The 13,544-nt window shown below is 43.7% G+C and overlaps 1 protein-coding gene across 1 annotated transcript; it reads left to right on the top strand.

Moving 5' to 3' along the window:
* The first annotated feature begins 784 nt into the window (after positions 1–784).
* FIGNL1 (fidgetin like 1) lies at positions 785–2,908 on the top strand. Its single transcript, XM_009988314.2, has one exon. It carries the CDS (start codon positions 785–787, stop codon positions 2,858–2,860), a length of 2,076 nt encoding a protein of 691 aa, XP_009986616.2. The 3' UTR covers positions 2,861–2,908.
* The last annotated feature ends 10,636 nt before the right edge of the window (positions 2,909–13,544 follow it).

Raw genomic sequence — 13,544 nt, 5'->3', positions numbered from 1 at the left:
GCCATCTTTCCTATTTCTTTAAGTAAAAAATTGCTGAAGGAATTTAAATTCCACTTTCTAAAGCTGAGAAACAAGCATTGCTTTAAACACACAAGAGCTTTGTTTCTCTAAAATGTAAAATGGGGACATTTTAGTACCTTCTAAATGGAATAAATAGTTTTTAACATTTTCTATGAACCTGTAAATACTTTCTTAATCTGAAAGTTTAACACATTCAGGCTTATTCATTCTCCTTTTACCTCCTCTCAGAGACTTCGCATATAGTTTTGTTTGTTAGCTTCATTGTTTCATTTTTATTACCATCACTGTAATAAATTTCATCATTCTGACAGTGATGTGTAATGTGTCCTCCTCTGCACTGTGCTGTATTCTGTCAAACAAGAGTGAAAGCACTGACGATTTCATTTAACAAGGCCGATTTTCGTTTGGCCATCTGTTACCATTCTTTGCAGTCTACTTACCTCCCCAGGAGACCTCTGGTTTGAAGCAAACTCTTTTTTTTTTTTTTTTGGTGTCCTCCTTCTTCTTTTCTTTCTTTGAACAAGGAAGAAGAGAGAGCCTCAGTCTAAATGGCTTTACACCACAAACCTGGTTGCTTTTTGAAAATGGTAAAGTGTCCAGACTGACTAAGTAGCTTACGAGATCTACTGCGCTGTTGCTGTCAGTTGAAATAATGTCTGTTTTCATGTGTAGGTATTTAGGAAAGGGGGAAAGCAGCCAAAGCAAATAGCTGTGAAATGCATTTTATAACAGCAGGTATTTTGTGTATGTTTCAGTGTCAGTGATGGAAACCCCCACCCACAGCGCTGTGCACCTGAGCGACTGGCAGAAAAGTTACTTTGCTATTACCTCTGGCACCTGCACGCCCGGACAGAAGGCAGATGAATATCGTGCCAAAATCCTGCGTATTCAGTATGCATGGGCAAACTCAGAGATCTCTCAGGTCTGTGCTGCCAACCTGTTTAAAAAGTACGCAGAGAAATACTCTGCAATTATTGACTCTGACAACATAGAGACTGGCTTGAATAACTATGCTGAAAACATTTTGACTTTGGCAAAGTGTCAGCAAAATGACAGTGACAAGTGGCAATCTGCCTTGACAACGGATAATGTGTTTGAATTAAAGTGTGTGCGAGAGATGATGCAGGCTGGCAAAAATTTCCAGAGCTCTCAGATGGCACCAACAGATGCCTGTGTACTAGCTGATAAAGGGGTCAGTGCCTCTGCTGCTCCAGGTCTTCTTAAACTCAGTATCTTCAGCAGTGCCGGAGAGACTGAGCTCTGTGCTGGCTCAGCAAAATGTGCAAGTCAGGGGCCAGATCTCCTTGAGCATCCCTCATCTTCAAAGCCTCTTCAAAGCGGTGTGCCTTCTGTGACCAAAACTTCGGACACACTTACTGCTGCTTCAGCCTCTTTAAAGGAACAGGTTCATATGGGTTTCCAGGCAACTCCACTATTTGGGAGTAAAGAAGCGACAAGTAGCAGTTCTCTGAAAATGTCAGGTAACTGTCGTGATGGACAAAATTCGTCTCCTTCCAATCAGACAGCTGTACCTGCATGGTCCACAAGTTCTGGAAAAAGGAAAGCGTTCTATGGTCTGCCTGATGAAGGCAGCACAGCGATTCCTAGCCTTGCTCCATGCCAGACTTCCATTAGTACAGAAACCAGTAGTTTTTCAGGCTGCAGAAACAGGAATGAAGAGGGCAGCGTTCCTGGTTTTAAAACTGCAAAAGAACAGCTGTGGGTGGATCAGCAAAAGAAATCTCAAAACCTACCCCAGCGTGCACCAGTCTTGTCATATGGAGGTGTAAAAAAATCACTGGGTGCAGGCAGATCTCGTGGTCCATTTGGCAAGTTTGTTCCTCCAGTTCCAAGACCAGACGGAAGTGAAAACGGAGGAGCGCAGTGTAAACCTCCTGCAAGAGGACCAACAGATCCATCACTGCCCGTAGATGAACGACTGAAAAACATAGAACCAAAAATGGTTGAACTCATTATGCACGAGATCATGGACCACGGGCCTCCTGTCAACTGGGATGACATTGCTGGAGTGGAATTTGCTAAAGCTACTATAAAAGAAATAGTAGTCTGGCCTATGCTGAGGCCGGACATCTTCACGGGGTTACGTGGTCCTCCTAAAGGAATTCTTCTCTTTGGCCCCCCTGGGACTGGCAAGACTCTTATAGGCAAGTGCATTGCATGCCAGTCTGGAGCTACTTTTTTTAGCATCAGTGCCTCTTCCCTGACTTCCAAATGGGTAGGCGAGGGGGAAAAGATGGTCCGTGCGCTGTTTGCTGTGGCACGATGTCAGCAGCCAGCAGTGATTTTCATTGACGAAATTGATTCTCTGTTGTCTCAGCGTGGCGATGGGGAGCACGAGTCATCGAGAAGAATAAAAACTGAATTTCTGGTCCAGTTAGATGGGGCAACAACCTCCTCTGAAGATCGTATTCTAGTGGTTGGAGCAACAAATCGACCCCAAGAAATTGATGAAGCTGCCCGAAGGAGACTCGTGAAGAGACTGTACATTCCTCTTCCAGAAGCCTCAGCTAGGAAGCAGATTGTGACCCGTCTAATGTCACAGGAGCACTGCTCTCTAACTGAAGAGGAAATTGAGCTTGTAGTTAAGAAATCAAATGGATTTTCTGGGGCTGACATGACTCAGCTCTGTCGAGAAGCTTCTCTGGGCCCTATCCGCAGTCTGCAGTCCATGGACATTGCAACCATCATGCCAGACCAAGTACGGCCTATTGCTTTCCTGGACTTTGAGAGCGCCTTCAGAACTGTGCGGCCCAGCGTCTCCTCGAAGGACCTGGAGCTGTACGAGACTTGGAACCAGACGTTTGGCTGCGGAAGATAATTGCATCCTAACTGTTTGGCAGAAACACCTCTTCAGCGCTGTCACACATTAAACCCATGACAATTTAGAGCATCTGCACTTCTTGTTTCTGTCTTTGAAATAAATATTCTTACATTATGCTGGCAGATGTCTAGGCCCTGGCCAGAGGTTTCACCAGCCGAAAAGACCATGAGAAACTGCTGGTCATTATATGAGAAATTGCTGAACGCAAGTAACAGTGAGAAGCTGACAAAAATTACAGGTAGCTGCTGTGAAAGATACATGAATTTCACTGATGTTTGAGGGGAAGATGGTCGAACCTCACATGTAATTGAAGGGAATATCGGGAGGAATCTTGCAAGGCCCACTGTGCTGTGTCATTAGTACCATGCAAGGCTGAGGGCACCCAGGTCATGTTATCAGAAATACCATTTTTGGGTAGGTATGCGGCAAGACTGGGACTGATGGGGAAAAGTAGTTAGGGACACATTGTTTGGGAGGAGACAGGAGCAGAGGAAGGAAAGGATCAAGGTGGATGTGGAAACATGCATGGAAAAATAGAAGGGGGCATAAAAGGGGACAGTCTCATGTAAGCAGTGCTCTTGTCTGACAAAGACTGCATGTCATTGCAGTCTATCCCAGCTTCTTATTAAATAGTTTTTCTGATGATTTTCTGCTTGACCTTGCTCTCTGTGCTGCATCTGTGTTTGTGGACATGTGTTACCAGGAGGTCTGGGCACCTGCAACTGGAGAAGAGGCCATGGGTCATAGAGGCTCTGGTATCTGAGGGCCAGCTGTGGGCTAGCCAAGGTGTTTACAACCAGGTGCTGTAGGGATCCCCGTGTGTGTGCAAACTGCACTAACAAAACTCACTAGCAAACTTCAAGCTGGACTAGCTGGCAAGTGGGAGGAAACCAACATCTGGAAAGAGCCCAGATACAAGCCAGTGTCAGGGTAAGGGGGCTCAGAGTCTGTTCATGGATATTTGATGAACTTAAATCCCATGGCAGTGTTTGAAGGCTCCATGAGCGTGGTGTCCTTGTGAAGCTGGAGAGTGCGGGGACCTGCATGTCTCGCTGGTGATCTTCAGTCCTGTTTGGCTGGAGGTGAGGGACGAGATGGGGCTGTGGTGTTGGATTTATGTGAGCACGTTTGCTGTGCGTGCTGCTCACCCTGTGTCCTTGTCTCTGTGTGTGTGTTTGTGTGTATCTGCTGTTTTGGACTGGGAGCTCAGCCTCGCTCCTGGCTGGACTCACAAGGAAAAACAGGGGTGGCTACATCCATCGAACTAAGATGGGAGAAGTCAGTCTGAGTGCACCTGATGGGGCTCCAGTGGCCGGGAAGGAGAATTCCCATGTCCCAACCCCTGTTGACTGAGTTCCACTGCTCTGCAAAAAATCTTCATGCAACAATGGTAGAATTCCTAGCTAGCTTGTATTTAGTGTTCCTACCTAAGATCTGAGAGAAATGCACAGCCTTTCATCCACGTAACCTGTCCTCGCCCGCTGGCTGGACAGAGCTGCCCCTGAATGGAAAATGAAAAGCTTTCCTTTGGGTTTCTTTGTCAGTGTGGCAGAGCTGGCTGCTGTGGTGTGCATGCTCTATTTTCAGTTTCTCTAAAGCACTTTTTCTCCTGTTGGGGAAAATGCAGAGCTTAAAAGTTAATCTTGCTTAGATTTCTCTAAAAATGGAGAAATGCTGTTTAGGCAGCATTTTTAAAAAACCATTTGGGAGCTACAGGGGCTATGAGACTATAGTGAAGTTTGAATTCAGAATAATTTGGGAGACTTGGCATTTCTCAGAGTTCATCCTGATTTAAACATAAAAAATATCAGTTCTGTTTTTAGCTTATGTTTTTAGTAAAGTCTACTATGTATTAGAAATAGTTTTGCAGAGATGTAAAAATTCAGGTATGCGAATTTATCTTAATTTTTTAAATAGTGAAAGTGGAATAACTAGATTATTATGTCAGAATAAATGTGTGATGTGGTCCAAACTGATAGACTTTTGTGCCACTGGGTAAAGATTATGAGATTCATGATACTCTCACAAGTTTAGCATTGGAGAGCTACAAACGTGTACGAGGTAGGATTTTTGCTCTTGCCGAATATCTCTCCAGCCCTAATGAAAACATGTTCTTGAAAACCTCAGAGAATTTTAATTGTTGAGTAAAACCTAAGGGTTGCTGGGGGAGTGGAACTTGTAAAAGAGAGAAAAGGGAGAACCACAGCACCAGACAGGAGTATTCTCCCTCCTGCTTCTTATGTTATTCATTACTTAGCACTCTCCTGAAGTCCACGGACATGCTTTTGTTTCAGAAAACACATAGAAATCGTGAAAGGGAACATTAGGTGGAGTTTGTTCTTTTCCAGTAATGATGCAGGTAATAACAACTGTCGCTGCAGCCATCCGGCAATATTCAGGCTTTGCTGCCGGACTCACAAGTCCGCAGGACTTCCGATATTAGCCCAATATGTGTTTCATAACCCGCTGTAACTCTGCCACCAAACAAGAGATTAGATCGCCGGTGGCATAATTTCACAAAATACAGAAAATTGCACAGAAGTAGGGCATGATTGCAATTTAAGGGAAATGGTGCAGATAAATCCGCTTTAATGGATCTGTTTAGTGTATGCAGAAACCTCTGTACTTCATTATTTATTCTTTTTGGCTGGCTGAACTTTGTAAGAAGAAATGCAAGACTCTCCTCTGGTTTTGTGGTTCAGTAACATTTGGTGCACAATCTCTTAGTTTCTCTTAAATAAAGGTAAATAATTGCAGTCCTGGAAAAGTGAGGTCTTGTTAATAATCAAGGCAATTCATACTCTTCCTTTTCTCAGTGCAACATGTATTTGAGCGAGCTAAATTGTTTCAGAGCAGTATGAAATAATCCCCAGATGAATTTTGATTTATCGAAAACTGTGCCAACACAAGTAGGTAAAAAGCTGATGAAGCAGCGATGATCATCATCTGCTGATGGCAAGTGGGTGAAAACCAGGCTGGCCTCTAAGAGCATCGTTAAGATTGTCCTGTTCAAATAAAGCAATTTCTGCTTTTCTAATAGAAATTACAGAACTACTCCCAAGCCAAGATATCATTGGAAAAAACCCACCAAACACAAACCAACCCCCACTTTTCCTATGGAAATTAGAATTTTGATGGCAGTGAGGGATTTGTCTTGGTGAGCACTTACATTTACTAAGACTTAGAAGATGCTTTGAACTGTAGATACACAAACAACGCTTGCACTTGTCTTCAAACTCATGAGTGCGCATTCCTTTGAAATTTAAATGAAAGATCAGGCTTGGGAGAGTTTTGAAAGAAGTCTCATGAGTAGTTTTCTTACCTGAAGAGATACTCTGGCAGGTTGACCTTGGCTAGCAGCCAGCTGCCCACCCAGCCCCTCGCTCACTCCCCCTCCTCAGTGGGGAGAAAATAGGATGAGAGAGCTTGTGGAACGAGATAAAGACAGGGAGATCACTCACCGTTACGACTGTGGGCAAAACTGGCTCGGCTTGGGGAAAATTAACTTATTGCCAGTTAAAATAGATGTAGGTAGTGAGAAAAAAAAAAAAAAGACAAACACTGAAACACCACCTTTCCTCCCTGCTGTCCCAGACTTGATTGTGCCCCCAGCTCTCTCACCCTGCCACCATGGGTCTTGGTCGGAGGTGGGGGGTAGGAGGTTGTGATCAGTACATAGCAGTTTCTCGCTGCAGCTCCTTCCCCCTCATGTTTTTCCTTTGTTTTGGTGTGGGCACTCCGTGGGCCACAGTTTCTTCAGGAGTATCCGTCCGCTCTGGCATGGGCTTTCTCATGGGCTGCAGTGTCGATATCTGCTCCACTGTGGGTCTGTTGGAACCAGCTGTGTCTGACATGGGGCAGCCCCTGGCCTCTTCCCACAGAGGCCACCCCTGCACCCCCTCCCCACTACCAAAACCTTCACACCTACACCCAATACAGGTGCCTTCAGCAGAACAATTCACTTAACTGCTGTGCTTAGTGAAGATACTGACATAAAATTCCCAAAGACTGAATTTCTTGGCATTACTTTTTGGTATTTTATTACCATTCTTTATCTGCAGTTGAAGTACTTGTTTCGCTAGTACTTGTTTTTGTTCCATTAGGAAAACAGAAAATCATATAATCTTGGCTCATACACATGAATCTGAAATTGCATTATCACAAAGTTATGGGTCTGGAAAAGTCTGTAAGAAAACATCAAATTCACACTTCATGTAGGGTGAATTAATTTTTGTGATTCCTGGTGCGTGTTTTACCCAGTTTGTTCTTTGAAACATTCAGTGCTTATAAAAACCCTGGTCTCTCCTTGGACTTAAACCATTTTTACTATTGAATGTTCATAGTCATACTGGTGATGATATCATCACTCTCAGGACTTCCCGTATGCAGTATGTGCTGCTGTGCAAACACAATCGGACAAATACGTAGTTAACCATGGTAAAATGGCTTTCTTGCCTGGATTCGTCTTTAGCAAGATTGCAGATGGGCAAAATTCTTCGCCGGTGCCCCATCTCTGTTGCTATAATGCAAACGTTTTGTGCCTTATCCTGTCCTTATCGCTTACAGACATGGGGACATGTTTAATCATCCCTTTTGTAGCAGGTACTTAAACCAGTTGAGATCCGCTGTCATCTGACATTACAGTACTAGCTAGACTAGATAAATGTCACTCTTCCACTCTACTTAAAAATGTCCTGTTCAGACTTCTGGTCTCTTCTGTAGGTTCTCAGCTCTTCTGCGTTGTGATATCCCAAACAGGACAGTGTTCATCAGTGATAAGAGATGAAACTGGAGCAGAGCAGAAAGACTGAACATGGATGCCAGGGTGGAAGAAAGGTGAACTTTTCATTGGGGCATGATGCTTGTTTTCAGTTTGTAGGTCATTTCCAGCAAAGTTGTTCTGAAGTCACTGTGTTTTCCCATCTTTCCCAACTTGGTTTTAACAGCAAAGTTATGCAGTGGAGCCTCCTTCTTCCATCACTGAAGCCACTGATGAAAACATTGACACTGCTGCGGGAAAGACCCATGTGAAATCTTCTTTGATATGGTCTTGCCGTTTGTCTGTAACTGCACTTTGAATATGGTTTTACCATTACCTGTGCACTGGTGTAGCAATAATTTAATAATTTCCATCTTCAGAAAACGCCGTGCAAGAATTGTGAAAGACTGACAGAAGGTAAGACATGTTCTGTATTCGTAGTCCCGTATTGCCTGGGCACATTGCCTGTTCTAGAGGAATATTAGGTTGTCTTCTTGGGGCGGAGGAAGAAGCAACAGCAAGCAAAGGGCAATATTGTTCTCTTTCAGAAGCTGAGGATGGAGGAAAGTCAATGACAGCTGCAGGGATGCTGAAAAGATACTGAAGCTGCATTTTGGCTGGCAGAGAGATGATGCAGTGCTTCCTCACTGTAGGTTACTGGGGAAAAGGAGAACAACTGCCATTTCTCCACCCGGGCATGACTGGAGTCGTTCGCTGGGCAGGGAGGAGGGGACCAGAAAAGGGGAACCTTCAGCTGTGCAGGCTTAAGCAGGAGCAAGGCTGCCACTGTTGTGGGTTTGGTTGTGGCATCACAACCATGTGGTTCATCCTGACTTGGGTGTGTGCAGCTTAGATGGTCTCAGAGTCCTTAACAACACTCTAAGCCTAGAAGTGTCCCTCTCTTGGAGTTGAGTTAGTTTGTGGACTTCATGGGTAGGGTGGCACCGTGTGTTCTGTCGTACTTCTGAACATACCGCACTTTCCTTTGGCTACCGATGTGTGCAGAATAATCAAACATCTGAGCTAGAAATACAGCTGGGCTGTTCAGAGGCTCTTCAGCAAAGCCACGTGAGAAAAGCTTCCAGGAGCTGGTGCTTTCTTTAAATTGTGCCGATAGAAAAGTCCAGTTTCAGATTAGTTTGCCTGCTTTTGGAACTGGAATACTGCAATCCTGAATTCTCACTGGGCTTTGTAAAGTGGAAACACCGGGGCACATGAATCTACATGATGGGTCTGCTAATGCATTGCTTTGAAAGACTATCTAGAATGGTTGTGGATTTACAGTCAGGAAAAAAAAAAAAACCCACAACAAAAAACACTGACTTTTTTTTTCAGAAGTAGATAAAAATAATTCCAGGCAGTGGCTTGTGAAAATTCCTACCCAATTCCTTCAGGTTTTGAGTTCTGTACTATGGGTGAAAATGTAAGGAAAGATGAAATTGCCTAGGGGTCTGCTTTTTAATTTAGAGTAGCTTCTATGACTTTTTTACTCTGTTTACTGATATTAGTAAAACTGCCTTTTGGTAACTTTTTGGCTACAGCTAGAGGAAAGAGGAACTGCTCTGTCAGTTGCGACAGTCAGTCCTTCCACCTAAACCTGTTACGCAGAATCGTTTCGATTAATAGACATCACCAGTTAGAAATATTGCTCAGTGGTGATTAAGACCTACAAGTCTGTTTTCTCCTTTTCCAAATAATTTTTTTTTTTTTCCAGTTACAACTAGTGACTGCTTATCCTTGCAGACCTAATGTAACCACTGAAATTTCTTACAAGAGTTGTCCTGAAACAGCTTGTGCTCATACACTTAATTCAATATTCTGAAGAAGAACAACTTTGGCCTTCATTATTATTTCACTTATGGATTTTTTTTTCCCAAATATGAAAAGAAAAGAAATAAGAAGACGTGTGAAATATTGACATAGGGAGCTTAAATGTTCTTGATATATTGTATTTCTTGCATACCAATTATTTGCACTACAGAATAGATATAGATCTGTTAATGGAGAATTTTTTTCCAGAGAGGGCATGAACTCTGGAAGCTGATTTCTGCAAGCTATTCTGGGGCCAGCTACCCCTAGAAAAAGGGAGAAAATTCAAGAAGAATCAACAGAGAAAACTGAAATGTGTTGTGGGGAAGTTGATTACATGTAAAGATGCAAATAAACATGTATACTTTGAAGTTATTTTGGCAATAATAATAGATTTTTCTCTTGATGGCTTAATGTTATATAAAAGCATACGTTTAGCAGTGATGGCATTAAATTGGAAAAAAAGAAAAACTCCACTTTCAAGAAGGTTACAGAAACTCTGGGCTGGTATAACGACAGGAAGAGTTAGAAAATACAGTTGTAGTGACAAGGGAGGATGTAATAGGTAATTTGTTCTCAGGTTCTGCGATTAGTTTGTTGTTTTCTGAACATCCCTTGTGATTTTTTTTTCAATTATTTAAATGATAAATTTAAAAGGTTCCACCCTATTTAATGTGGTGCCTTACTGCCATATGGCAGTGAGTCTTATAGTTGACTGAAAAAAATTAAACGTGTTAATTAAAATGTTGTGATATCAGAAGTCATTCCAAAACCAGAAGTTTTGCACCAAAGAAATGCAAGAGAACTGAAGATCAACTTTTCAGAAACTTTTGCTGACATCTGCTAAAAGTATATACTAGTGCTCTGTCTGTGAATGTCTCAGAAGGGGCAAACTTGCGCATCCTGGGGTTGCTCCATTGTAGTTTCATTCATGAAAACTATTTCTCGTGTGCTTTTAAAAATGGTTAGTGTAGTACAACCCCTTCCTCTAGTGACTCCAGAGTAGAGGTAATTTATACCAGGGAAGGCTACCTTTTATCTGTAAATAATCCTCATTAAAAAATATATCTTTTAAGAGTCTTATTGCCCTTGCAGCAGTGGAAAAGGAGCACCACCTGATTTGTATCGCTATAGAGGGGTATAGCCATTGGCTATGGGTGCGTCTTAGTATCCTGGACACATCTGCCTGCAGATGCAGGTGACAATGGTGCTGCTGCTTCTCATCATCCACAGGCTGGAGTTGTCCTTTCCACGTATCTGTCAGCAGGAAAAAATGTGCAATGGCCTGTGTGAGCCAGATCAGCTCAAGTGCTTTTGCTGGACGTGCATTTAGGACAGACTTAGCAAGACCGGAAGATGCCTTGCTCGGTCTATCCTATAGAAGGTTTAGAAATTTATGGAGAAAAAAATTATCCACAGCAAACCCACTCCGTTTCTAGTGCCGGCACTCTTTTCAAGGGAAAGTTAACACCTTTGTAGTGTTGACTTGATCTTTTCCATAGCCTGCCACCAGATGGAGATCTTTTCCTGAAGAAGGCCACCCCGTTTCTTAAGGAAAGCCCATGGGTAGTCGAAGTTATGTTTTCTTGTTTTGGCACTTATAATCATCCAATATTAATGACTTGTTACTGGCATTTTATTGTGGGTTATTGTTGATTCGTTGGGTGGACTTTTGATTTTTAAGAAGATTTTTTTTTTTGAGGGAGCTGTGAAAACCAGCCTGATATCTCTAGAACTCTCTATTTAACAAAGATTGGATTTTTAAAGATTAATTTACCTTGTGTCTCAGGCTGTAATATTACATTGGGCTTGGGAAAAGAGGTGAAAATCCAGATATACAGTGCATTTGTGTTGAAACTGATCCTTGATCTTAGGAATCTTAATAGCAGAATAAAAGAGCAGATATGAGCAGTCTCCCAGGCTGAAGATCCTGAACATGTGTTGAAATGTAGATACATAACAGGTGGGTAACAGGAGCTGAGTCCAATTAATTCAACAGGCTCAATTCATTTCAGTTTTGGTTGATGGTAAATGGCATTTGTTGCTCTCTTCGTGTTGCCTTGCAAGTAAAAATCATTAGTGCTATCGTAATAGTGTTGAACATCTGGCACCACTCTTACCCCAGCGGTGCAGGGACCTTCTCCTGACCCACCTGACAGAAACCCCAGAAGACAGAACTCCTACGTGCTGGGTAGTTAGTTAACTTTCTAGGTGATCCCTCTGCTGATGTTTGACTGCGTTGCCTGGGCAGCGTAAGGCATGTGGTCAGTACTGTAGATAGCTTCCATGACTGAAGAAACCACTCAACTGATTTCTCTGGAGAAAGAATTCTCTGGATCTGTTGAAGACTTCAGCCCCTGGAGCACATTTCCAGTGAAAATCGCTGATGCCATCCAAGATCATTAATCAAGTACATTAAAAAAAAACATATGTATTTAGATATAGGTGGCTAATATTGCTCTATCTCCCCGAGTCCTACAGTTTCTCACTTCCCTGCTTTGTGGGTCAGATGCTTTGCAGCCAATTTACATCAATTCCTGGCACTGTTTTTAGAGGAAACAAGGGGGAACAGCGCGAAGTCTCACTTTCTGCCAACAACAGGAAGCGTACGCTCTTTGAGTCAGGCAGCCTGTTTCAGCCGTGCCTTTTGGTGAACCAAAAAATTACTGGACTACAGGTTTGGTCTTCAACATGGTCGTGCCGCTCAGCAAATCCCTGGAAAGACAACGGCACAGAGTGGCAGCATGGATGGTCGGGGGAGGGGGAGAACTGTATGCCACAGCAATTCCCTTTTTGGAAAGGAGCATTCCCTTTAAAGACCAATCATTGGAGGGAAGAGAGAGGAAATGGCGGTAACATCTCTCTCTGGTTCTGTCCTGTGGGTCTGATCATGCTGCTGCTGAAATCCCGCTGGGGGTGACCGCTGGAGGAGTCTGCTGTCGGCGTCTGGGATGATGCCGTGCAACACAGCTGTCCTGCCTGTTGAACAGAGAGAGGTGCTCTCTTGGATCCCGTGCTTCGTTTTTGTGCCTAAAGCAAGCTGAAGTACTCTGTGGGCTCCGGGAACTTGTTATGTAGTTTTTCAAGACTTCCATAAGTCGATCCAAAATCACTATTTTAGTTTTCCCTGATACATGGTTAAAATTGAAACGAATATGAAGGCACCTTAAAAAAATTATATAAATCCATTCTCTGAAATTCATCTTTGCAGGAGCTGTTTCCATGCCTGCTTTTTGTATACTGAATGTACATGGCATTTGCACTACTCCCTTTTTTTTTTCCCTTATCAGTGCAGTAAAACTTTTTAGAAAGCTAATGGCAAAAGCCAGTGTTTTTTTACATCTACCTTCATTCCTCTCAGTGTTTTCCTGATGCAGAGGCAGGCTTAGCCTAAAGAAGCCAAGAATGACCGTAGTTTTCTACGGCAATTTTCTGAGCAATTCTTTTTCAGTTTTTAGTGCCCCACAGCTCTTTTTTTATGTTGTGTAAATTTACTTTCCCCTCTCCGCTACCACCAAAGCTCTGTGTGTTTGTTTCTTCTAGGTATTTCCTTTCTAGCTACACCGTAGCAAACTTGCCAAGGTGTGCCGTGGGGCCGAATACGTCCCTTGTGAGGAAGTGGGGTGTCCCGAGGTGGCTGGTGAAAGCTGGAGGCAGATGCGCTGCCCCGAGGCAGCTGTCCGATGGCTGCAGGCCAGGGCTGGGGCGCTGCCCGCTCTCCTCCTGCCTAGTCCTGTGCCTTTGCTGCAGCTCGGACGCTTCGGGAGCTGATGGGCTTCAGCAGACCTGTCCCAGGCTGAAGATGCCGGGCGTGCAACGGCTGGGGAAGGGCTCTGACCCACGTGTTGTCAGGAAGCAATCGTGACAGGAGGGCTTAGAAAGCAAGACCCTGCCAGCCTATCAAGAATGAAGCATTTATTCTGCTTTTCTGGAGAAAAAGCTCCAAGGATGACCTCAGGAAACATTGAGGAAGACGCGCTGTGTGACTTCCCGCGTTGGCGTGGCGTGAAACAGCGAAGGGCCTTGGCCCTCCGTCCCTGCACGCCTGTTGGGAGAGGCTCTGCTGAGAGCTGCTGGATGGCACCATCCTCCCTCAGCTCATGGCCCCGGCGA

The sequence above is a fragment of the Tauraco erythrolophus genome, chromosome 3 (assembly GCF_009769465.1).
Source record: "Tauraco erythrolophus isolate bTauEry1 chromosome 3, bTauEry1.pri, whole genome shotgun sequence".
NCBI lineage: Eukaryota > Metazoa > Chordata > Aves > Musophagiformes > Musophagidae > Tauraco > Tauraco erythrolophus.
The sequence above is the reverse complement of the archived record's forward strand: the minus strand, read 5'-3'. Positions and strand labels throughout refer to the sequence as shown.

What these genes read in the sequence shown, in the direction of transcription:
- FIGNL1 (XM_009988314.2), top strand. Translation starts at nt 785, where the DNA reads ATGGAAACCCCCACCCACAGCGCTGTGCACCTGAGCGACTGGCAGAAA.